This window comes from Urocampus carinirostris, chromosome 2 (assembly GCF_059441175.1).
Source record: "Urocampus carinirostris isolate Australia breed hairy pipefish chromosome 2, RoL_Ucar_1.0, whole genome shotgun sequence".
In the NCBI taxonomy this organism is placed as follows: Eukaryota; Metazoa; Chordata; class Actinopteri; order Syngnathiformes; family Syngnathidae; genus Urocampus; species Urocampus carinirostris.
In genome coordinates, this window is record NC_142350.1 from 964,808 (window position 1) to 991,209 (window position 26,402).

Sequence of the window (26,402 nt, forward strand, 5' to 3'; positions counted from 1 at the left end):
ACGGTATGTTTATTTTAACAGACCCGTTTACTATGTCGCGAGCGTGTTGCTGGTAGCGTTTTGCTACCCTTCACAGGCACGGTTTGGGATGAAAGTTATAATATTACAGTGGAACCTCGGTTTTCGAACGCCTCTCAGTTCGCACAAATCGGTGCTTGACCTAAAATTTCGAGAATTTCTTGCTTCGGTGTTCGGTCAAAAAAATCGGTCTTCGAACACCGGTAATGTGTGAGTGCGTACGCTACGCACCGTAGCGTACACATTCACACATTATGCTGAGCGGCGCACGGGTGGAGATGGCCCCCACCCCTCGTGACCAACTTTTATCACGTGTGTTACAATGTATTTGTTTCACCCGGTGCGGTTAGAAGGGGGCACCCACTGTCAATGTAAACACTGAAGTATGTCACTCAGCTTTACCGGAAACTTCAGTGTTTACATTCACAGTGGGTGCCCCCTTCTAACCGCACCGGGTGAAACACATACATTGTAACAACGTGCACACGTGCCTCTTTTTTTGCTTGATACTGAGCACCACAAAGGTAAGAACTCCTATTCATAATTCTTTTCTTTATCCTTTTTTTCATTTTTACACGTTTATGTTAGCGTAATCTTTCGTACGGAATATTACGATAACGCGAACGTACGATTAGCATGTGTTAGCTTTATGGTTACGTTGATCATTCAGGTAAACATTCAGCGTGTTGGAACAGAGTCCCCTTTCCAAGGAAACCGCTCACCACTTGTTGTGGAGACCCGGGTGCTAAATGACTTGTAAACGACCTGATTTTTTTTTTTTACACATTCATGTTAGCGTAATCTTTCGTACGGAACATTACGATAACGCGAACATACGATTAGCATGTGTTAGCATTATGTTTACGTTGAACATTCAGGTAAACATTGAGGGTGTTGGAACAGAGCCCAACATTGAGGGTGTTGGGACGCAGCCAATGAACCTCTCACCACTTGTTGTGGACACCCGGGCGCTAAATGACTTGTAAACGACCTGATTTTTTATTTTTACATGTTCATGTTAGCGTAATCTTTCGTACGGAAGATTACGATAACGCAAACGTACGATTAGCATGTGTTAGCTTTATGATCACGTTGATCATTCATGCTATACATTCAAGGTGTTGGAACGGATTAAAACAATTTTACATTATTTTTAATGGGAAAATTGATCTTCCGTGATCGTCCAAATGGGTTCTCGACCAGGCTTCTGGAACGGATTATGGTCGAGAAACGAGGTTCCACTGTATTATTAAAGCTTTGAAAACTCTCTTGGTGTACCGTGTTTCTTTGTAAATATATGTATAATATGTATTTGCAACTGTATATTTTTGTAATGTATTTATTTTAGAAACTTATTCTGATAAGTTTTGCACGAGCAAATGAGAAAGAAGGGGCGGGGCAAACGCGGGCTGACGGGAAGTGGAGTAAAGGCGAGTTTGTGGACGCCGCCGACAGTAGTGGATATATATTTTTCCCACCCTTACCTTTGGAAATATACACTTTTTTCCTTGGATTACTTTAAACGGGCACCCGGACTCTACAGGTCTGCATCAAATCTCAAGTACCAGTATGGTTTCCCGTTATTTGCCGGCTGTAATTTTTGGACTGTTTCGGGTATGGGTTCATTTTGTGTTTGTGATGCATTTTTTCAATGTGGGCGCATGCGGCTAATATACAGGTGCGGCTTGTGTGTGTACAAAATCGGTTTTCCTCCCGAAATGTGGTGGGTGCGGCTTATAATCAGGTGCGCTCTATAGTCCGGAATTTACGGTAGATAAAACATATTTACCTATGTACAGTATAAGTCATTTGAAATCAAAGTTGCATTTGCCTTCCTAACAGATTGTTGGACTTTGACTAAACTCTTATGAAGTAGCGTAACTATACAAATTTTAAGTAGGCTTCTTAAAACATCAAATTCCTAAGCAAAGCACTGGTCTCTGCAACTTTGTTGATGACAATGTAATTGTCTATAGACATGAGAATTTCCTTTTGATTGTACATTAACATGAAGACAGTGAACTCCTTAGCCTAGTTTTCACACATTTTAAAGCCCTCCGTTCACATGCAACCTGAGTACTGTACATGAAACTTATATGCCAGCCCAATGACATGGTAAGTATCTCTGACAAAATTATATTGTGAAAGGACCTGTTTTTCGGCTTCAACTAGCGTTTTTCTGTCAACCATCGTACCTGATTCATATCATTTGCACTGTTCTGTGTTCCTTTTACCGCTACAGAAAATAAGCGTGTTGGTGGGCCCAACCAACTCCATATTTGGGAGTGGGAATTTCCCCAGATGGTAAAACTCACCTGATCTGTTGCGCTGAATGATCTGTTGCTGATTAAAGAATGTATGCACGAGTAAGTTTCGATAGAGCAAGTAACAGATACATGTTAGAATTATTTTTCAAATCCACCCAGCGCCCTTCGGGAAATCTCCCGTTCTTCCCGATTAGCTGCGGAAAAGTTCTGAGGTCATGGGTTCAAAACCAGCTACCAGCCTTCCTGTGCGGAGTTTGCATGTTCTCCCCATGCTTGCTTGGGTTTCCTACGGGCAATATTGTTTCCTCCCACATTCCAAAAACATGCATGTCAGGTTAATTGGCCGTTCTAAATTGTCCCTAGGTGAGAATGAGCGAGTGAGTTGTCTGTCTCTGTGTGCCCTGCGACTGGCTGGCAACCAGTTCAGTGTGTCCCCTGCCCACTCCTCGAAGGTGGCTGGGATGGGCTTCAGCATCCCCGCGACCGTACTGAGGATAAGTGGTGCAGATAATGGATGGATAGATTATATATTAGAGAGAGAGCGAGAAGGAGCGAGAGACCGCGAGAGAGTTTTTCAGGGGTCCTTTATTTCACTTTAAATTTCTTATGTGTAAAAAAAAAAAAAGCTAATAATTTACCTAAATGGCGAGTGAAATGACCAGAACAAAAGCCAGCAAGCAAGAACACAGGGGATTCATTTAAGACTTGGAAACAAAATTTCAGACCTTTTCTAGACTGCGAGAAGCCTGTCAGCCAATCATGGTTTACTTTGCTCGCCAGCCTCACCTGCTTTTAGATGTCCCACGGTGTCCGCCAGGCTCCCCGCTTTCACTTTGGTTATGAAAGCGCACAGTTGACCGGATTCCGTCATTTTCCCGCCCACCACCTGCAATCAAATAGTCGTGATTTGACTGCACTGAGGCGAGATAGGCGGGGCCAACGTGAGGAGGGCTGGCCTTTAGTCCGAGCAGTGCGCTGGTGTCTGAACCGTCCCGCGACATCTTGTTGAGAACGACGCGGCCGACCAAACGCTGGCCGTTGGCTGACGCTTGCCACCATGCCCGCTGCTGAGGGGGCAGAGTCGGGAGGCTGAGGCAGTGTCTTAGGCATTGCTGAGAGGCGGGACTTACCGCGGGCGCGCCCGATTCGCTGGCTTCCCACGGATGGCCAACGTCCATGTCTTGTCCCAAGAGTGTTCCCGAGGAAGACTTGCAAAAATCTGTCACTTAAGACAAACATCCATTTATTCGATTAAGACGCATAGAAGAAATAGCAAACAGGAACAAGAAAGTACTCAAAACTATTGGATGATGCTGCTTTGAAAACTTGCCCCTTTTTTGTCCTCTTACTTTTTAATGTTTGTTTTTTTTTCAAAAAAAAAAAAAAAAAAAAAAGAAAACTGAAAAGAAAAAAATGGGAAGAAAAATCAATTTAAAAACTTCAAATAGGGGAAGAAAAAAAAAATGAAAAAAGGGGGGTATAACTCATTTTAAAAAGTGGAAGAAAAGGAGAAAAATGTAAAGAATCTAAAAAAGGAATGAAGGGAATAAGGAAAATAAGGGGGAAGTTTAAAAAAAAAAGATATATTCCAAAAAAAGAATTAAAAAAGGGGAAAAAAGGAAAAAGGAAATAAATTAAGAAAAGAAAAATGAAGAAACATTTAAAGATGTATAGATGGAAAAGGAAGAATATATGAGGGGGAAAAGTCAATAAAAATTATACATTTTATGAAATAAAGAAAGAAAGGGAATAACGAAAATAGGGGGAGAAGAGAATTGAGAAAGAAAAAAATATACATCCTGAAAAAGAAATATGTAAAAAGGAAAAGTTGGAGAAGAAAAAAAGAGGAAAAAATGAGCATGCGCACCTTTTTTTTAACTCTCCAAATAATCAATAATAATTGCACCTCCACCCTACACTCGGGAGCAGTAGCACTCTCATTGGTAAAGTATTTTGTTTGCATTTAGCCTCCACAAAGTTCAAATCGCACAGAGTAGAAGCATTGAGTATGAAGTGTAGACACAAAGTGGAGCAGAGACTCAAGTGACCCCATTAAAAAATATCCAACCGGGATGAGGAGACAGGGGAAAAGAGATGAAAGTCTCCTCCCAAAAGCCAAGATGTGGGAGTTTGACAAAGCGAACGTAGCGATTCACTGTGACCACGGAGGGAGAAGAGGAAAGACTGGATTGCTTGCTATGTTACAACTGTTGGCAGCGGTGAGCAAATTTATCCATCACTACAAGACATTGCAGGATTCGTTAGCATGTAGACTCATTAGCATCTACTAGCCCACTGTCCGAAGACAGCTGAAATGGGCTCCAGCACCCCTGCGACCCTACTGAGGATAAGCGGTGCAGATAATTAAAATACTCGTAAAAAGTTGATAATTTCAACTGTAATGAGTACCCCACCACCGTAGAAAACGGGACCGCTAATGCAATGAAAATATAGTTTTTTTACCAACTTTCAGGAGACGAGGAAGGTGATAAGGACCAGCCAATCATTTTGCTGGATTAGCGGTAGAGAAGATGTGTCAAACTCACTTTAGTTCGGGGGCCACTTGTTCGAAAAAAAATCTAGTATATTAAAGAGAAAGAGAGAGAGGGGGATACGAGAGAGAAAAGATAGCGTTGTCTCGCAGGCAGGATTGAAACCCTCGGCAGGTCTGATCCGGCCCACAGGCCGGTGTTGTGCCCAAATCCGACTCCTCTGCAGATTCCTCCCCCCCTCGCGTGAACGCGCATTCTGCTATTCTGCTGCGCTTCCAACAAAAGCGATCATATTCTATATAAAACGCTTATTAAAACAATAAAGCGAGCTAATTATAACAATTGGGAGATCCTAGTCTATATAACGCGTTTATTTAAACAATATCGGCGATATAACGCGTTTATTTAAACAATAAAGCGCGATATAACGCGTTTATTTAAACAATAAAGCGCGAAGCGCGATCGTATTCTACAAATTGCGTTTGTTAACGCGGATGCAAAAGTCACCAATGTCAATGTACGCTAAATTGCGTTTGTTAACGCGGATGCAAAAGTCACCAATGTCAATGTACGCTTCCGACAAAAGCGATCGTATTCTATATAATACGCTTTTTAAAAAAATAAAGTGAGCTAATTATAACAATTGGGAGATCCTAGTCTATATAACGCGTTTATTTAAACAATAAAGTACGATCGTATTCTACAAAATGCGTTTGTTAACGCGGATAAAAAATTCACCAACGTCAATGTACGCTATGATTTCCGCAATCACAACTAATCGTACACAAATAATATTTATTTGATTTACTATAATATCCGTATGTAATGTCTTTTTTATTGTGAATGAAACCCTGGTTGCATTGGATCCCGCGGTGTAAACAAATTGTTGTTGTTTTTTTTTTCATTTAAAATCGGACTTCCCTGTCTATACTGTTTGGAAAATAAGACACGCTTTAAACCTTATTATGCTCTTTGGTTTTGGGATCCAACTACAGAGGAATACCTCCACTATGCGATGTGTTACTGAATAGGTGTTCGACCAATCTAGTTCGTTTTTATTACTACTATTAATAATAATAATAGTAGTATTATGAAAAACGTCTGAAAGTTTTCAAATTCACTGTGCTGACATATTGATGCCACAGAAGGTTACTCTACAAGTTACAAGTCTGTATCTCCAACAAAGTCTGTTTCAGCAGGGGGGGGGGGAGGATTTGGGCAGGCAAAATCCTCCCCCCCCCCCCCACCCCCCCCCCGCTAACTCCTGAATAAAATCTCCAAATGACCCCAAATTCACTGTGCTGACTTATTAATGCCACAGAAGGTTACTCTAGAAGTTACAAGTCTGTATCTCCAACAAAGTCTGTTTTAGCAGGGGGGGGAGGATTTGGGCAGGCAAAATCATCCCCCCCCTGCTAACTCCTGAATAAAAACTCCAAACGACCCCAAATTCACTGTGCTGACTTATTAATGCCACAGAAGGTTACTCTAGAAGTTACAAGTCTGTATCTCCAACAGAGTCTGTTTTAGCAGGGGGGGGAGGATTTGGGCAGGCATTTTGCCTGTCGTTGTGTTTTTGTTCTCATCAATTCCAGCTGCTGATAATGGCCCAATTGCCTCCATTTGCAACAAGGCCATGATTGGAGCTGGGCCCTTTTAAAAAGAAGATTTATAGAGGAATGTGGAAAAGGGCTGTGAAAATTACGGTTTGAGACACTTCTGTTTTGCTACAATTTTTATCAACATTCTTTGCTCTTCCAAACAACCGTTTTGGCCAAGCCCTTTTGTTCGTTTGCCTTTTTTTGTGCATCAAATTTAAAAGTAACCAAGTGCCATAGTTTTGATGTGCGTGGTTTTATTATGAGGACATAACAAGCAATATAGAAAGTACAAAAAAATAAGCATTTAAAAATGGGTAAATCTAGTTTTAATGCTGTTTGCATTAAATAGACAATTTATTGACTATAAAGTTGTTATAATGTACTTGGAATCTTTGAACCAATCCTTGTAATTTTTTAAAAAATTGTGTTAGCAGGTCAGATTTGACCTGTTATTCAAATCAGCCTGAAATTACTTTCAAATTAGTTACCTTTCAACATTTTTTCACCTCTGAGTTAACTTAAGATGTATTCATATCTATTGAAATATTTCACAAATTAAAATATGTTTGGTGCAATAGGTAGGGCGTGGGTCGTGATGAGAATAATATCACAGGTATAACACTTAACTGGTCCAGGACTACTTTCTGCGGATGAATATATGTCACGCATCACCCCCTTACCATTTAAAGTAATGTGCGTAAACTATTTTGTTTTTCTATGTACCACTCGTTTTATAATAAGATGTCTTAAAATCCACTGATAACATTTCCAAAAGTGAAGTGATAAAAATAGTGATTTTGTATTATATGCCATACAAAAGAATATTATAATACAGTACACCTTTTACGCACAGGGGTGATGCGTGACATATATTCATCCGCAGAAAGTAGTCCTGGCCCAGTTAAGTGTTGTACCTGTGATATTATTCTCATCACGACCCACGCCCTACCTATTGCGCCAAACATATTTTAATTTGTGAAATATTTCAATAGATATGAATACATCTTAAGTTAACTCTGAGGTGAAAAAATGTTGAAAGGTAACTCATTTGAAAGTAATTTCAGGCTGATTTGAATAACAGGTCAAATCTGACCTGCTAACACAATTTTTTTTTCAAGTTTTTTAAAAAATTACAAGGATTGGTTCAAAGATTCCAAGTACATTATAACAACTTTATAGTCAATAAATTGTCTATTTAATGCAAACAGCATTAAAACTAGATTTACCCATTTTTAAATGCTTAATTTTTTGTACTTTCTATATTGCTTGTTATGTCCTCATAATAAAACCACGCACATCAAAACTATGGCACTTGGTTACTTTTAAATTTGATGCACAAAAAAGGCAAACGAACAATAATAGGGCTTGGCCAAAACGGTTGCTTGGAAGAGCACAGAATGTTGATGAAAATTGTAGCAAAACAGAAGTGTCTCAAACCGTAATTTTCACAGCCCTTTTCCACATTCCTCTATAAATGCCTGCCAAAACAGACTCTGTTAGAGATACAGACTTGTAACTTCTAGAGTAACCTTCTGTGGCATTAATAAGTCAGCACAGTGAATTTGGGCTCATTTGGAGTTTTTATTCAGGAGTTAGCAGGGGGGGGGGGGGGGGGGATTTTGCCTGCCCAAATCCTCCCCCCCCTGCTAAAACAGACTCTGTTGGAGATACAGACTTGTAACTTCTAGAGTAACCTTCTGTGGCATTAATAAGTCAGCACAGTGAATTTGGGGTCATTTGGAGATTTTATTCAGGAGTTAGCGGGGGGGGGAGGATTTTGCCTGCCCAAATCCTCCCCCCCTGCTAAAACAGACTCTGTTGGAGATACAGACTTGTAACTTGTAGAGTAACCTTCTGTGGCATCAATATGTCAGCACAGTGAATTTGAAAACTTTCAGACGTTTTTCATAATACTACTATTATTATTATTAATAGTAGTAATAAAAACGAACTAGATTGGTCGAACACCTTTTCAGTAACACATCGCATAGTGGAGGTATTCCTCTGTAGTTGGATCCCAAAACCAAAGAGCATAATAAGGTTTAAAGCGTGTCTTATTTTCCAAACAGTATAGACAGGGAAGTCCGATTTTAAATGAAAGAAAAAACAACAACAATTTGTTTACACCGCGGGATCCAATGCAACCAGGGTTTCATTCACAATAAAAAAGACATTACATACGGATATTATAGTAAATCAAATAAATATTATTTGTGTACGATTAGTTGTGATTGCGGAAATCATAGCGTACATTGACGTTGGTGAATTTTTTATCCGCGTTAACAAACGCATTTTGTAGAATACGATCGTACTTTATTGTTTAAATAAACGCGTTATATAGACTAGGATCTCCCAATTGTTATAATTAGCTCACTTTATTTTTTTAAAAAGCGTATTATATAGAATACGATCGCTTTTGTCGGAAGCGTACATTGACATTGGTGACTTTTGCATCCGCGTTAACAAACGCAATTTGTAGAATACGATCGCGCTTTAATGTTTAAATAAACGCGTTGTATAGACAAGGATCTCACAATTGTTATAATTAGCTCGCTTTATTGTTTTAATAAGCGTTTTATATAGAATACGATCGCTTTTGTTGGAAGCGCAGCAGAATGCGCGTTCACGCGAGGGGGGGAGGAATCTGCACAGGAGTCGGATTTGGGCACAACACCGGAGCTTGGACACCTATGCCATACATTGCGATTCATGCATGGCAAACAGATCAAAACGGCAATTTTTACCTCCAAACTTTTCCTCATACATCCGCGGGCAATCAAACAGTTGTCCGGGTAGCCATGTTGTTTCTATTCTGGAGTTTCCATGGCAATAGGCAGGCAACCCGGTTGGCTAATCCTTGCTAAGCCAATTGAAAAGCTTGTCACCTTCGGTCTCGCGCCCACTTTCACTCTTCCGAGTGTTTCCCAAAAATGGCGCTTTCCGTTGGCGGGGACAACGACCAGGGCACCGCCATTTTGTTGCGTCCTGCTGCGACAAAGGGTTGCCAGAGGCTCACTACCGAGTTTGGGGGCCACCTGAGAGAGCCGAAAACCAGCCGAGAGTTGTGCTTGGCTGTAAAAATTCCAGTTCAGCCGCTCTTAATCTACCGTCCAATCACTAAGGGTCATGTGACGCACATCTTCCTGTCGCCCTTTCACTGTAAAACTTTATTGGACAAGAGTACATACAAGTGCCTAGGGAAAGTGTTGCCCCCATGGGTTTAACCAACCAAAGGGGAGAAGTGCTAGAAATCAACTGGACTGGACCATTTCAATGTAGTTGAGTATACCCGATGCTGAATTGATCATTTTTTTGGTTTCACATTTTAAATTTATTTATTTATTTATTTATTTATTATTTTTTGGTTTGAACATATTTATTGACACTACTAACAGCAAATAAACAATGTGAGGTTTAAACAAATTTTCTCGATACTTTTAACAGCAATTAAGCATATTCACAATTTCGTTATATCTAACAATATGACGTTTGAACAATTTTTGTCGACATTTTTAACAGCAATTAAACACATTCACAATTTCATTATATCATATCCCAACAATATGAGTTTTTATCGACACTTTTAACAGCAATTAAATACATTCACAATTTCATTATATCATATTCTAACAATAAGAGGTTTGAACAATTTTTATCGACACTTTTAACAGCAGTTAACCAATGTGTAAAGGGCAATACTATTGTGCAGGGACATAGCTCTGTCTTCTCAAGTGGGATTTCTTCCCACCCTCCCAAGCAGCATCCTCCAGTCCTCTGCCCGGGATGCCCAGATAGGTCCTCTCCCTTCTTGCTTCTACTTTCCACAACCACCCGAATACCCAGGCCGTTGCTGCCGGGACCCCCTGCCGGGTGCAGACGATTCTTCTTTATGGCTGCGTCCTAGGCTTGCCGCTCGCAGATTGTATGGTATCTGCAGCCATTCGGAGCACATTTTGTGCCTGAGGCGTGGGTGAGAGGCTGGACTTTCATCATCCATCCATTATCTGCACCGCTTATCCTCAGTAGGGTCGCGGGTGTGCTGGAGCCCATCCCAGTTATCTTCGGGCAGTTTGCAGGGGACACCCTGAACTGGTTGCCAGCCAGTCGCAGGGCACACAGGGACTGACAATTCACTCGCTCATTCACACCTAGGGACAGTCTGAACCCACCAATTAACCTGACATGCATGTTTTTGGAATGTGGGGGGGAAACCAGAGTGCCTGGAGGAAACCCACGCAAGCACGGGGAGAACATGCAAACTCCCCACAGGAGGTTTGATCTCATTACCTCAGAACTGTGCCGCACATGCGCTAACCACTGCGCTGCCGTGCTGCCTGACTTTATCATATTTAAGCCTATCCTGTTCCTTATTAAGTAAAAGAGCGTTTCTAAAATCCCACAATTTTGGGAGGTGTTGGGAATTAAATTATCAAAATGTACCGTTTACCAAATTGTTCGAATTATTTATCTGACTCCATCAACCAAACAAAACATACATTCACCCAAAAATTTATGCACGCTCGTTTCTTGAGAGAAAAATGAACAGGAAAGCCGACATTTTCACACGGAGCAGATTTATTTTCCCTAACAATTTAACTAAATGTACTCCATCAAAGACGGCCGAAATAGCGACGTTGGAGTCTCTGAGAAACCCTTTTTCTGAAGTCCTTTACCTTTCTCTTCTTGTCCCACGTCTCGCCGCAAGATGGCGTCTCGGCTCCTTCCATGGGTGTGCCAAGGATTTGTTTGCGCCCATCGTTCTCACTACACTGAAACGTCCCCACCTTGATCCAGAAAGCTTATGTAACTATAGACCTGTGTCAAACCTACCGTTTCTTTCTAAAGTACTTGAAAAAGTTGTGGCCCAGCAGCTGAATGATTTTATATCTGAGAACAATCTTTTTGAATCAATGCAATCAGGATTCAGGGCTAACCACTCTACTGAGACAGCCCTGATTAAGGTAGCCAATGATCTTCTACTGGCAATGGACTCCGGCGCTTCATCACTCTTGCTACTGCTGGACCTTAGTGCTGCCTTTGACCCTGTGGACTATAATATCTTACTAGAATGGTTGGAAAAATGGATTGGTGTTAAATATGGTGAAATCATCTGAGCCCTCCAGTGAGGTCCCTCCATAGGGAAGTCCCCTCGGTGAGTGGAGTGCAAAGTGAAGATTGTCCCCGAAGAATTGGACGGGACTTGCAGGGTTCCACCCCAATCCAGTAGATGGCGGTAATACAAATTGGCTGTCGACCTCAGTGACGTATTGGCCTACGTCACATGTAAACAACTTGAGTCTCAACCTGTGTGGTGGCAGTAGGAGAGACCGTGCAACGTTATAAATGCCCGCTACAGCTGTGTTATTACCGATTGTCTGGAAGCTCATCACCTTTTCCGTGTCTCCAATCAACGGAGGAGAAATGCACGATATTGAGCACCGCTTCGGTGCTATGTAGCACTGATTCATCTTTACAAGGTACGTCCACTTATTAAAAAAAAAATGACCCGTTCGGTCAAATACAGTAAGGGTAAACGTGCAACGCACTTTCACATAATACCCTATGTTTGTGTAGACATAAATGACAACCTACTTATTAGTATCTTAATGCCATTTTATGACATAGAGTAGGGTTTTTTAATGTGTGACACGATGAAAAGTAAACAAACACAAGAACAGTCCACCTGACCCTTAAGATGACATGATCGTCATCAAACTTCCCTGTAGTACCTAAACACCTTAGTTCATGAGGAATTTAATTCAAAAGAGTTGTCATTGGCTATAAAAAAAGATCATTTCTACATTTTTTTCATGATGCATACCTCACAGTAAAAGGTGTCTTTTTCTTTTCTATGCCCACATTTATGTCCAAATTGTTTATCTTATCTGTTGTGGTCCAGAGTGGCCATCCCATAAGCATGGACAGGTTGGACAGGAATGTTCCCATCCTGTGCTTATGGGTCGATGTGGAGTCAGAACTCATTCAGGACTTAAGGTTGAGCAAAAAGGTCATGTGGGCCCTGCAGGAGCTGCTGAAGAGGGAACAGGACCATGGCTGGAGGTCCTGATCTACGTGTACTGGCTGGCCCACGGTCTGTCCTATCGTGTGGTGTCACGGGTCTTTAGTGTTCCAAGGTCCCCCGTACACATAATTGTCCACAGTTAATATGGAATAAATTGCCCAAAAGCCATGTTTCAGGCTCTGGAAGTCAGACCCACATTTGCATCCTGTGCTTTTCTGCATTACTATTCAATAAACGTCTTCATTTTGAGTAACACCTTGGTGGTTTATTTCATAATGATGTGAGATACTGTGTGTGAACTATGTGACTGTTGGACAGAAAACAACTACAGATCACTCTGGGTCAAATAATAGTTTACTTTCAGAAAAACAAACTCACATTGGGCCGAAATACATAATAGTAAATGAATAATGTGTCACAAAATGTAACAAAAATATACCAATACTTCCATGAAACTGGAAAACACAAACTGGAACTTCATTGAATTCTTAATAAAAAAAATATTTTCTTTTTATAAAACAAAGGGAAACATTGCAGAGATGTCACTGTTCTGGAAATTTGTCCACGAGCTTCCCAAAAAGGATCAGGAACCGCTCAGTTTTGGCCTCAGTTTCCTAGTGCCTTTTCTTAACTCTGGCAGACTCCTCTTTCAAAAAGTCAAGGAGTGTATCGTGCTTCCTTTTTTTCTGTGTGATTTGGGGTTTGGCGCCGGATTGGAAGATGTCGACGACGTGCCCAGTGGTGTGGATGGTGTGGTAGCTGTGATGGTGGCCAGCTCTTCCACAGGATGTTCTACATTGGCCTTTAGGTTGGGTGGAAAAAACAATTACTTAATGCTGGTGTATTGTACAAAAACAACTGTGTATAGGATGCTGAACAAGTTGATGTGAGACAGGAAATTATAGGATGTGTTCTGGATAATTATTTGATAGTGAATAGATACACAAACCTGACATGTTATTCTTATGGCTGTAAGAGCCTTCTATTGGCCAGCATCACATATGATTTAGAATTGTCTCCACATTTGGACAAGATTTTGAGAAGGTAATTAGTTTATTTAATATGTGTTTACAGAGAAGGCAGTGGACTATTTTATAGTTATTAGTTTCATCTGTATTTCCACGTGAAATTCGTAGACATTACTCATGATGCATGATGAAAACTAATGCATTCTGATCTCACATGAAAGAATCATATTGTAAATAAAACACGACACCCGAAATTGTGTGGAGTAAACAAGCGCATATATGCAGAATGTTATTGTGACTATGCTGCTTTAGCGACTGGCCATGTAGATGTGAAAGCACAACACGTTTAAGATAAAAACAGGGATTTTTTTTTCGTTTGAACAATTTTATTGACACTATCAACAGCAAATAAACAATGTAAGGTTTGAACAATTTTTCTCGACAATTTTAACAGCAATTAAGCATATTCACAATTTCGTTATATCTGACAATAAGACGTTTTAACAATTTTTTCGACACTTTTAACATCAATTAAATATATTCACAATTTCATTATATCATATTCTAACAATATGATGTTTGAACAATTTTTATCAACACTTTTGACAGCAGTTATCTTCTTTTTTGGACACATGCGTGGCCAATAAGACTTATAGTCGGGAGGAACTTATTCAATTGGGTGGGCGTCTAAATTTCGACTTTTCGGGCACTTTTTATACCACCCATGATATCCCGAACGAGCTTCAAAGGGACTCGGGTTCTCCGTGGCTACCCACTCTACCTAAGAAAAGACGAAGACGGCGCAAAGACAGAAATCAGAAGCTGTCGTGCAGGGAAGCGTGTGAAGTCGAAGGAGCAAGAAGGACATGAAGATGTGTCTAATCCAACCATTATTTCTTAATCGATCTTGCGGGTCAACCGACGCCTGAAGTCCAATGCACTCGAACGGCGCCATCTTGTGCCGATCTCTACAAAGACTACAGCTAAGTTAAATGATTCAGCAAAGCTAAAATTTGTTTTTTTTAAATGTTAGATCGCTCGCTCCTAAAGCTTTACTTGTTGATAATATTATTCGCGATTATAAACCTAACTCTATCGGTCTCTGTGAAACTTAGTTACGCCCGGCCGAGTTTTTACCGCTAAATCACGCTTCTCCTCAAGACTACGTGAGTAGCCATGTAGCACGCACGTTGAAGAAGGGTGGCGGTGTCGCGCTCATTTCAGAAAAAAAACGCTCAAATCTGCTCCTCGTACCTCTAATAATTACAAGGCGTTGGAGGCTCTTGTTATGCGGTCCTCTCTATTGTCAATTTATGTAGTAACTATTTATTGCGCACCAGGGCCATACACAGCTTTCTTGGACGAATTTGCTGAACTTTTGTCTGAACTAGTAACCTTGCAGACAAAATTATAATTATGGGGGACTTTAACATTCATACGAACTCCCCACTCAATTCACTCACTGTTGCGTTTCGGTCTCTAATTGATACATTTGGTTTTAACCAACTCATTGATTTGCCAACTCATAAAGATGGAAACACGCTAGATTTGGTTCTGACTCGAGGAGTTTCAACCTTAAACATGACTGTGTTACCGTGTACTACAGTTATCTCGGATCATTATTTAGTTACATTCGAGGTACTAGCTAAATGTAGTACTAAAAAAGCTGAAGGGTTTAGTGGACGCAATATAAGCACTGGCACACTTTTTGAGCTCTCTGATCGTCTTCCAGGAGCAGTTGCGTCCTTTCCTTCATACAAAGGCTCTATCGACTCACTCATGAATGAGTTTAATGCTAACCTGGCTAGTTTCCTGAATTCAGTAGCGCCCATACGGCTTAAATCATGACCTAAAAGACGCACGCCTTGGTTTAATGATGAATCAAGAATGCAGGAAATCTGAAAGAAAATGGTGCGCTACCAAGCTTGAGGTTTTCCAACAAACCTGGTGTGACAGTCTGATGAAGTATAAAGCGGCTTTTGCCTCTGCAAAATCAGCCTACCTTTCGAAGGTGATTGCGTCACAAAAGAACAATCCCAAAGTCCTTTTCGACATGGTAGCATCGCTTACAAGGCAACAGACTATCCCAGATAGTTCCACCTATTCAGCCAATGACTTAATGGTCTTCTTTACTAAGAAGATTCAATGCATACAGGAAGAAATTGCTAAAGACAGTATAAATACAACACATACTAAAGCGCTGAAATCTATAGATGCACGACATGGTGGCTGTCCAGGGAATTTGTCCCGTTTTAGTGAACTGTCACTCGATAATCTTAAACAGATGGTGAATACGGCCAAACCGAAGCCATTTCTTAAAGACAGCCATAAAAAAATGTTGTTTAAAGTTTGCCACAGGACACATGTGGAAGAAGGGGCTCTGGTCAGATGAGACCAAAATTGAACTTTTTAGCCACAATGCAAGACGTTGTTTGGCGTAAAAGCAGCACAGCTCATCACCCTCACCACACCATCCCCACAGTCAAATATGGTAGTGGCAGCATTTCTTCAGCATGGACAGGGAAGATGGTTAAAATTGATGGGAAGATGGATGGAGCCAAATACAGGACCATTCTGGAAGAAAACCTGATGGAGTCCCCAAAAGACCTGAGACTGGGAGAGAGATTTGTCTTCCAACAAGACAATGATCCAAAACATAAAGCAAAAGCTACAATGGAATGGTTCACCAAAAAACATATTAAGGTGTTAGAATGGTCAAGTCAAAGTCCAGACCTCAATCCAATTGAAAATCTGTGGAAAGATCTAAAAACTGCTATTCAGAAACGCTTTCCATCCAACCTCACTGAGCTCGAGCTGTTTTGCAAAGAGGAATGGGCAAAAATATCAGGTTCTCTATGTGCAAAACTGAGAGACATACCCCAAGCGACTTGCAGCTGTAATCGCAGCAAAAGGTGGCGCCAAAGTATTAACTCAATGGGGCTGAATAAATTTGCATACCCACTTTTTCGTTTTTGTTTGTTAAAAAAGTTCCAATATACTGTGTTCTACTTCATGATTGTGTCCCACTTGTTGATTCTTCACAAGAAATTAGCTTTATATCTTTATGTTTGAAGTTCAAAATGTGGCAAAATGTCACAAAGTTCAAGGGGGCCAAATAGTTTCACAAGCCACTGTATTTCAGATTTAATTTCCCCCTATGTACCTGCTCAAAGCCTATGAATGATGTTGAACTTAGGTAGCTGTTTAACCTCACATTGTTATTACCTAGATTTGGTATTGATGATGTTGTGTATTGTCTGTACAGCTCTTTGAGACTTCTTGTGATTAAGGGCATCACAAATAAACATGCCCTGACCATTTCATTTGGGTGTGTATAAATATGTCCGTAATACAACACGTGAATTCATATTTAACGTCATTTTGAAGCCAAAATTCCGTAATTATTAAAAAAGGAAAGGAAATAAAAGGAGTGGGCTGAGTGTTTCGCCCCTTAGTCAACAGGAAACATACTAATAAGAGGCAGGATGATTTGTTCCTGCCAACTAAGAAAGGGAAAGGACACTTGATTCTTGCACAGGGTTCGTGGGTAAATTCAAGCACTTTTGGAGGAATTTAAATGTACATTTTTCTATATCTCCAATTCAATTAAAGGAAAACTCCTGTGTGAATCGGATATTTGTGGCTCTGCAAAGTACATCTGCGATATTTAATCTTGCCTGTGCATTTATCAAGAGGTATGATTTTTAGGTCTTGAGTAAATCGCAAAAGCCAGTTTCTGTAGCCGGGGATCGTCACGCCAATGACCCCTCCCTTGGCCGCTACACAGCTCTCTGCGCACCCAGGATGAGGATCAGCACCTTTAAGTCCGAGACCGTGGTACTCAGCCGGAAAAGAGTGGCATGCTGCCTCCAGGTTGGGGATGAGATCTTGCCCCAAGTGGAGGAGTTCAAGTATCTTAGGGTCTTGTTCACGAGTGAGGGCAGGATAGAACGGGAGATCGACAGACGTGTCGGTGCAACGTCTGCTGTCATTCGGACCCTGTCCGTCGTGGTGAAGAGGGAGCTGAGCCGAAAAACAAAGCTCTCGATCTACCGGTCGATCTACGTTCCTACCCTCACCTATGGTCATGAACTTTGGGTTATGACCGAAATAACACGATCCTGGATACAAGTCGCCGAAATGAGTTTCCTCCGCAGGGTGGTTGGGCTCTCCCTTAGAGATAAGGTGAGCACAGTCATCCGGAAGGGACTCTGTGTAGAGCCACTGCTCCTCCGCATTGAGAAGAGCCAGTTGAGGTGGCTCAGGCATCTGATAAGGATGCCTCCTGGACGCCTCCCTCAGGAGGTGTTCCGGGCATGTCCCTGAGCGGTTCTGATGCTTTTTGGTGAAGCTCGTGGACTAATTGCCAGAAAAGTGACATCCCTGCAATGTTTCCCTTTGTTTTATAAAAGGAAAATATTTTATTTTATTAAGAAACTCAATGAAGTTCCAGTTTGTGTTTTACAGTTTTATGGACGTTTTGATATATTTTTGTTACATTTTGTGACACATTATTAATTTACACTGATGTATTTCGCACCAATGTGAGTTTGTTTTTCTGAAAGTAAATTATTTAACCCAGAGTGATTTGTAGCGACCCAGGACACGCTGGAGAGACTATGGCGGCGTCCCATTCTTCTCACTTTCCCTAGCTATTTGCCCTTGTCACTCGGTTTTGCGCGTTCACGTGCAAATGGGATGTGTCCCAATACTCTCAAGACCGAGGGAGAAGTGCACTCAACCCATGAAATAACCACTTCAGATGGAGGGAGGTCGGGACCTGACTTGGGGCGAAGTGACTTCCCAGAAGGCTTTGCGAATTCTCAATATCAACAAACATGGCTGGAAAGGAACCGCACCAATGTAAGTTTTCCACAACTACGCATGTATTTGCAATGAAATATATAGAGATATCTTAGACATAAATGCAATAGAAAACCGTATTTTCGCGTTAAAAACATTAACATTGCAAAATCGCTACTCTTCACACTCCAAACCGTAGAGTTGGATAACTGCAGAAAATCACGGTTCAGCCTATCCCTGTTTTCATCTTAAATGAGTCGTGCTTTTACATCTACATGGCCAGTCGCTAAAGCAGCATAGTCACAATAACGTTCTGGATATATGAGCTTGTTTACTGCACACAATATCGGGTGTCGTGTTTTATTTACAATATGATTCTTTCATTTATTTCTCTTGTTGGTGATAGAAAGTAGTGGAGAGGTGTTGTGAAAGGAGAGTGGGATTGTGGACGTGTTTTTAAGGATGGGCTGGGCACCCGTATGATGCGGCAGGGGTAAACCAGTGAAAGCTGTCGGGCCCGGCTGTTAAACAAAAGAGTGTGTTGTGTCACCCTGACCCGAGTGACATGGCCACTTTCTGGTGTCCCGTTTCATCTGGAGGGACGAAAGCATGACCAACTTAGGTGCCGGGGTGCCGAACTTGTTTGGGTGTTTTGGCAATTGGGTTGGCCATGGTCCAAAATTTTTTTTCCCTTTTATTTTCTTTGTTATTGTATGTGTTTGTCTTGTTGTCGGTCACCCCTCTTGAGGGATATGACCAAGGTAGATAGATAGAAATGATTCTTTCATGTGAGATCAGAATGTATTAGTTTTCTTCATGAATCATGAGTAATGTCTCCGAATTTCACTTGGATATAGTTAAAAAAAATAACTTATCACATAGTCCACTGCCTTCTCTGTAAACACATTAAATAAACTAATTACCTTCTCAAAATGTTGTCCAAATGTGGAGACCATTCTAAAGCATAGGTGATGCTGGCCAATAGAAGGCTCTTACAGCCATAAGAATAATATTTCAGGTTTGTGCATCTATTCACTATCAAATAATTATCCAGAACACAATGGTAAGTTAAGATGAGTAGGAACCGAACCCACCAGTAACGTTTTATTTATGTACAGCACCCTATACACGGTTGTTTTTGGACAATACACCGGCATTAAGTAATTATTTTTGTTTTTTTCCACCCAACCTAAAGGCCAATCTAGTACGTCCCGTGGAAGAGCTGGCCATCATCAAAGCGACCACACCATCCACACCACCGGGCACGTCGTCGGCATCTTTCACTCTGGCACCAAACCCCATATCACCCAGAATTAAAAGGAAGCACGATACACTGAATTTTTGAAAGAGGAGTATGCCAGAGTGCAAAAAAGGATAGAAGAAACTGAGGCCGAAACTGAGGCCGAAACTGAGCGGTTCCTGATCCTTTTGGGAAGCTCGTGGACTAATTGCCAGAAAAGTGATATCCCTGCAACGTTTCCCTTTGTTTTATAAAAGGAAAATATTTTATTTTATTAAGAACTCAATGAAGTTCCAGTTTGTGTTTTACAGTTTTATGGACGTATTGATATATTTTTGTTACATTTTGTGACACATTATTAATTTACTCTGATGCATTTCGCACCAATGTGAGTTTGTTTTTCTGAAAGTAAATTATTCAGCCCAGAGTGATTTGTAGTTGTTTTCTGTCCAACAATCACACAGTTCACACACGGTATGTCACATCATTATGAAATAAACCACTAAGGTGTTACTCAAGATAAAGACGTTTAATGAATAGTAGTTGTACTTAGAGAAACAATATGCAAAATACAAATGACGCACAGGTCAAGTATGAATATTAACTTGTGTAGAACTCAGGACAAATAGTGACTGCTGCAGTAATAACTAATAGTTCAAACATTGCAGAAAAGCACAGGATGCAAATGTGGGTCTGACTTCCAGAGCCTGAAACAAGGCTTTTGGGCAATTTATTCCATATTAACTGTGGACAATTCTGTGTACGGTGGACCTGTGAACCATGATTACCCGTGACACCACACGGTAGGACAGACCGTGGGCCAGCCAGTACACGTAGATCAGGACCTCCAGCCATGGTCCTGTTCCCTCTTCAGGAGCTCCTGCAGGGCCCACATGACCTTCTTGCTCAACCTGCAGTCCTGAATGAGTTCTGACTCCACCTCGAACCATAAGCACAGGATGGGAACATTCCTCTCCAACCTGTCCACGCTTATGGGACGGCCACTCTGGAACACATTAGATAAAATAAACAATTTAGACATAAATGTGGGCATAGAAAAGAAAAAGACAGCTTTTACTGTGATGTATGCATCATGATAAAAATGTAGAAATTATCTTTTTTTATATCCAATGACATCTCTTTTGAATTAAATTCCTTATGAACAAAGGTGTTTGGGTCCTACAGGGAAGTTTATTATGTCAGCTTAAGGGTCAGGTGGACTTTTCTTGTGTTTGTTTACCTTTCATCGTGTCACACATTAAATACCCCTACTATATGTCATAAAATGGCATTAAGATACTAATAAGTAGGTTGTCATTTATGTCTACACAAACATAGGGTATTATGTGAAAGTGCATTGTACGTTTACCCTTACTTTATATGACCAAATGGGTCATTTTTTAAATGAGTGGACGTACCTTGTAAAGATGAATCAGCGCTACATAGCGCCGAAACCGTCTTCAATATCGCGCATTTCTCCTCCGTTGATTGGAGACACGGAAAAGGTGATGGGCTTCCAGGCAATCGGTAATAACACAGCTGTAGCGGGTATTTTTAACGTTGCACGGACTATCCAACTGCCACACCACAAGTTGAGACTCGAGTTGTTTACAAGTGACTTAGGCCAATACATCACTGAGGTCTACAGCCAATTCGTATTACGGCCATCTACTGGACTGAGGAGGAAACCTTGCAAGTGCCGTCCAATTTCTTAGGCGACAATGTTCATTTTGCACTCAACTCACTGAGGGGACTTCCCTATGGAGGGACCTCACTGGAGGGTTCTCAGGGCCAAGTGAGAGGAATGGGATTGGGCCTATGTCTCTCGACTGGCTTGGGAACGCCTCGGGATCCCGTCGGATGTGCTGGAGGAGGTGGCTGGGGATAGGGACGTCTGGGCTTCCCTTTTAAGGCTGCTTCCCCCGCGACCCGGGAAGACAATGGATGGATGAGTAAATCGCAATTTATTTTGATTTTGAGACAAATATAGTTGTTGGGTAAAATATGAAGCTTTCATTTTCAGTTGCAGAAAGTTCTTTCCAATACAATTTACAATAGTACTGGGAAACGCTACCTTAATTTTTTGCATGGCCCGTAATATATGTCCAAAATTAATACACAATTCTTGCACTAATACACAGTGCCCTGTCTAGGTGTAGCATGCACCTGTCTGGTAGGGGCAATGACACTTCATAGGACAACTCCATGCAAACTAATGCCAGCTGCTATTAATCACAGGAGCAGAAATGCAATGGCTAAGCCAAGCCCCCAGAGAGTTATGGCGTCATTTTTAAACAGACTTGAGAAACATGGCAATATTTTCAAACATTTGCAAGCACTTTTCAATCCTTGAATACTAAACTTTAAAATTCAAGCATTCAAGGATTTCAAGCACATGTAAGAGTCCTGTAAGTAGGGGATGGGTTGAATTGTTCCTGTCGATTAAGAAGGAGGGAGGCCAACTGTTCTTGCCAACTGAGTAGGGGGCGTGCCAATTGGTCAAAATGATTATAGTTCTCACGACCAACGCACTCAATTGATTGTTGTCTCTTAGGGATGATGTAATCTGCAGGAGTGGGCAGAGCTAGATGGCCTCTATCTGCCGGCGAACTTTGTCGGAGGCCATCTGGTCAAGTCGGCGCTGCCGCAGGACCACAAAGATGGCCGATAAGGCGGTGGCAGACATGACGGCAGCCTCGAACTTCCAGAAGAGGCGTTCCTCCATGACGGACGAGCGACAGCTGTGGACAAAAAAAACACCAATGAGAAAATGTGGGCAGAGCCTGCCACTTGGCTCACGGCTTCCTGACCTCTTGTACTCGTCCCGGTTGGATTTGGTGCAGTTCACCTTCTCCGCGTAGCCCGTTTGCTCACACGCCGCCCACGTCTTCTAAACAAAAAGAGGGAGGCATTGATTCGCTGGTGTCGCTGATGAAGGCACGTGATTGGATGCTGCCAGCTGCGGCGCTCCAAATGTCTTACTGTCTGGAAGGCATCGCACTGGAAGCACTGAGCCGTCACCACAAAATCCTCAAGCAACCAGCAGGGGACAGCCGCCTTGACTACTGGTGAGACAGCAAACAATGATAAGCAGAAGCACAACATAAGGGACGCAAAGTCTTACCTGCAAGTCTGTCTTCGGCCAGCAGGGCGACTCCAAACAGTCTACGAGGCAAGCGACACTCATAAAAGGGTCTGTTTCAAGACAGCCATTTTGTGAGGAGGCAAGTGGGCACCCACCTGAAGGCAACCAGGCCCCAAAAAAGGGCGTGTAGGAGCAGGGCCCGAGGACGGCAACATGCTAGGGGCACGCGCCACCAGGTAGTCTCCATGGCAACGAGCAGACCCAGATTCCAAAAGGGGGGGGGCACAGGTGCACTCCTTCAAACAGGGCACTAGATGATAGTGGAAAACTGGCAGCGCAGAGGGAGGCTAGAAGGTGGTGCTCACGCATTCTGCTAGGACATTTGGTACAGAAATGATTACATAGTTTGGATTTGATAATGGATTTTGTAAATAGATAAAAATATTGTACTCATGATCTATAGCTGCAATAGATACCATTATGATGTATGATATCCAACTTTTTCATATAACGAAACATTAAAGCAATAGAAGTCCCCTACTTTTTACCATCTTTTGGTACCATTAGCTGCTATGATCAGAGATGAACCCAGAATCAAGAAGGTCATGGAAGGAGGCAGCAAACACAAGTTATTTCTTTGTTCTTGAGCAAAGAAACAGCAAGTTCTGTGCCAGCTTTGCTTAAAGGTAGGGTGTGTCTTTTGAAGTGTCCTTCTAAAGTCAAAAAAATATTTATATTTTAAGTATTGTTAACATTGCCCAACACAGTTCTAAGAGCCCTTATACTTTATTTTCAATTTCGCCCATCTGCTTTTATATAACTTGTATCTGAAGTGTACGGGGCGGAACACATTAAGTTTGATTAAAGGGGGCTGGGGGGAGCGCTGGAGAAAGACGTCACGGTTCTTTAAAAAATGTGATAGTAAGAAAAGGCCTGCTTCTAGTAAAGTAAAAAAGCCACCCCAAAAAGACAAAAAAAGGATGAGTTTATTTATGTGCGTCTTCAATTTTCATGTACATCATGAACAGGTAAATCAAGGCTGCAATCATGACTTTAGTTTACTGCTGATTGTTATTTTATTAGACTGGCTGGCAACCATTTCCGGGTGTCGCTTGCCCACTGCCTCAAGATAGCTGGATGGGCTCCAGCACCCCAGTGACCCTAGTGAAGATTCGCAGCAGAGAAAATGGGTGGATGGATGTTATTTCATTATATTGCGTACAATTTATTTTTCTTGCTCTTCAATGTACAATGAATTTGTTGCTAGTAAGGTGCAATAAAGTTTCTGTGACACAACTAGCTTTCTGTGCTACTCTATTCAAATGACTCAAATACCGCTAAGAAAAAGAGTCAACACGAAAATAGTCTTCTCTTGTTGGATCAACAGTTGATTGAATCCAGCTGGAGGTTCGGTAAAGTTCGGATTTTACCAAATAACAGGTTACGGATGAAACATCGAAAATTATGCTTAGCAATACAGACTATGAAAACACAGAAGAGGAGAAGCACCCCTGCCTCAGATCAAAAGCATGTTCCCCTTAAAACGGGTGCAAAACACCAGCTACAAGATGCGATGTCTCCTTTGTTCGAGTTCATGCGCTAGCCTGTTAAGATAAGCATTGGGACTTTAAATGTGCTACCTGGTGCTACATGTGTTTAATTTATTTTTTCGATTGATTTATACTATTTTTATTTTATTGTTTGTAAAAGCACTTGAATTCCAATGATTATTTTAGTTTTACTTTTAAATTAGATGTATTTTTTGTGTTGATTGGATGGACTTTGATAATTTGATGATCTGGTTGTTTAAAAAACATCAATAAATGCGACGTTGCTACAGATACTCCGTACTTGAGTACTTTTTTAATTTTACTCAAGTAAGTATTTTGATGACTGCTTTTACTTCTACTTGAGTAATATTATTCTAAAGTAACAATACTTTTATTTAAGTAAACTTTTGGCTACTCTACCCACCTCTGGTGTCAGGTAAACATCTTCAAATTTGATGACATACGTTATATATTTAGTGTTGTGTGTAGTGGATGTGCAGCCATATGCAGTGGTAAATAAGGTACTTTCCAGTTGCCAAGTGGAAGTTAAGAATGCTTTTGTGCTCTTTTTACACTGTAGAGGTGGCATTAGCTAAACAAGAAAAATCACACAAAAATAATCTGTACAGATGCTGAACAGCTGTTAATAAAACTGGTAATTCCTGTCTTTGTTAGTATAACCACGTCTATACTCAAATAACGATGTAAACTATTACATAAAGTTATGTAACCTGAAAGACATAAAAGGCAAATTTGGTAACCTAAATCGCATAAAAAAACCCGTCAATTAACCATTAATACGACACCACAAGGAGGCAACAAGATTTTAGCACAGCATTACAAGTTATGAATTAAGCCAAAATGAAGGCTTTTACAGGTAATTAACTTAATGACTTTGCAAAACTATTGTTCGAAACTATTACATAATTTTCTGTACAAGTTAATATGTACAACACATTGTGGTCCGTAGGAACTATGTAGTATTTTCTTTCTTGCAGTCCCAACCCCGGAAAAAAATAAACTGTTGTCCAGCTACGACATCTTCGTCACATTCTGATGTTATGTCAAGTTTTTAAGCAGTCACTATATAATGTTTTTCTTTCTTTTTAAAAGTGTAAAGACTAAAACACTATTACTCTGGGGAATTAAATACATTTCGCCTCATAATGTTCGTATAAGAAGTTTTGGTTTGAACAATTTTATTGACACTATTAACAGCAAATAAACAATGTGAGGTTTGAACAATTTTTCTCGACAATCTTAACAGCAATTAAGCATTTTCACAATTTCGTTATATCTGACAATATGACGTTTTAACATTTTTTATTAATGGGGTTTTGGGGTTTTTAAGGGTTATTGATCTATCTTCGTTATTCATTATCCATTATCGGTCAGTTCATAATACGCTACAAAGCCTAGGAGCCGGGACACTTACTCTAATGGGGTTTTTAAGGGTTATTGTTCTATCTTCGTTATTCATTATCCATTATCTGTTATCGGTCAGTTCATAATAAGCTACAAAGCCTAGGAGCCGGGACACTTACTCTCAGCCAAAAGGCCAAGCTAAAGTCCTATCCCTAAAGCCTTGCTGCGATCATTGCGAATGCACCGTTCCCGGAGGTACTGCAATACCGGGCCGATGCGTGGAGTGGACAGAGCAAGCTCTTATTCCATCTCCGGATTGCAAAAATCAACTTAGCCAAAGAGTGAAATGATAAAGAGCTCATGAATAAGCCATATGTCTGCTAGCAGATGCTAACATATGCTAGCTTGTGGTGGCCTAGTTCACTCACCGTTATCGGTGCTCGTCGCTTTCGCAGCGCATTAACACTTTCTTTTTTAACATCACTCTAGTGAAAATCGGAAAGTTAGAGGGGCCTATCCCAATTACAACCAGGACCAGAACCCAAACCAGCCCAAGTTCAAGGAAGACGTCAGATGAATCCCAAAGCAGTGTTGATAGCAGCCATTATTTGCCAGCCGACAAACCTTCACAATAACACCGAAGCCTCGCAATATCTCACTTGACGAAAAGGATAAAACAGAATAAGCATAAAACGCCTATTTCAAATAACTTTGTCATTATTGTTTTTATTTGTTTAGTGAAACGCCTTAAAGATCCACTGAATGAAACCCTGTTCTTTTATTTTTTTAGAAATGCAGACGTTTTCCTGTTTATGGAGCTGACTGAACAACACTTTTTAGACTCGCATACATTTAAAATATGATTTTATTAGATTATTATTATTATTGGTCATGTGAAAAAGGTTTTATGTCAAACCCAAAAATATTCGAAGTCAGTGAAGTTATTTTCATAAATCATAGCAACAAATTTATTTTTGTAGTATTTCTGCAG

General features: G+C 40.9%; 2 protein-coding genes and 1 pseudogene across 15 annotated transcripts in view; all 3 read right to left on the reverse strand.

Moving 5' to 3' along the window:
* Positions 1–9,469, reverse strand: part of LOC148370557 (regulating synaptic membrane exocytosis protein 2-like) — a 34,512-nt gene extending 25,043 nt beyond the window's left edge. For 9 of the 10 annotated variants that reach the window (XM_088328211.1, XM_088328212.1, XM_088328210.1 and 6 more), the window contains exons 1-4: positions 9,123–9,469; positions 3,416–3,510; positions 3,242–3,352; positions 3,072–3,171 (exon numbers count right to left, since the gene is read on the reverse strand). In XM_088328211.1, the coding sequence (XP_088184337.1) occupies positions 3,072–3,171; positions 3,242–3,352; positions 3,416–3,510; positions 9,123–9,144 (328 nt within the window). In that variant the 5' untranslated portion in view covers positions 9,145–9,469. The remainder of the gene's footprint in view (positions 1–3,071; positions 3,172–3,241; positions 3,353–3,415; positions 3,511–9,122) is intronic. The other variant, XM_088328207.1, reaches the window with a different exon arrangement.
* An 11,889-nt stretch (positions 9,470–21,358) lies between these two features.
* On the reverse strand, positions 21,359–26,172 carry jtb (jumping translocation breakpoint). Of its 5 annotated transcripts, none has more exons than XM_088328222.1 (6): positions 25,840–26,172; positions 22,652–22,866; positions 22,536–22,576; positions 22,394–22,473; positions 22,222–22,298; positions 21,359–22,152 (listed from the first exon to the last, which is right to left on the reverse strand). In XM_088328222.1, the coding sequence occupies exons 2-6, from the start codon at positions 22,741–22,743 to the stop codon at positions 21,996–21,998; spliced, it is 447 nt and encodes a 148-aa protein (XP_088184348.1). In that variant the 5' UTR covers positions 22,744–22,866; positions 25,840–26,172; the 3' UTR covers positions 21,359–21,995. The 5 variants fall into 5 exon arrangements, with proteins under 5 accessions (XP_088184348.1, XP_088184345.1, XP_088184347.1 ...); XM_088328219.1 differs by having other exon boundaries at positions 22,222–22,301; positions 22,394–22,476; positions 22,652–22,869; XM_088328221.1 differs by having other exon boundaries at positions 22,394–22,476; positions 25,840–26,171.
* Positions 25,645–25,784, reverse strand: LOC148370559 (U2 spliceosomal RNA; annotated as a pseudogene).
* Positions 26,173–26,402: the final 230 nt, after the last annotated feature.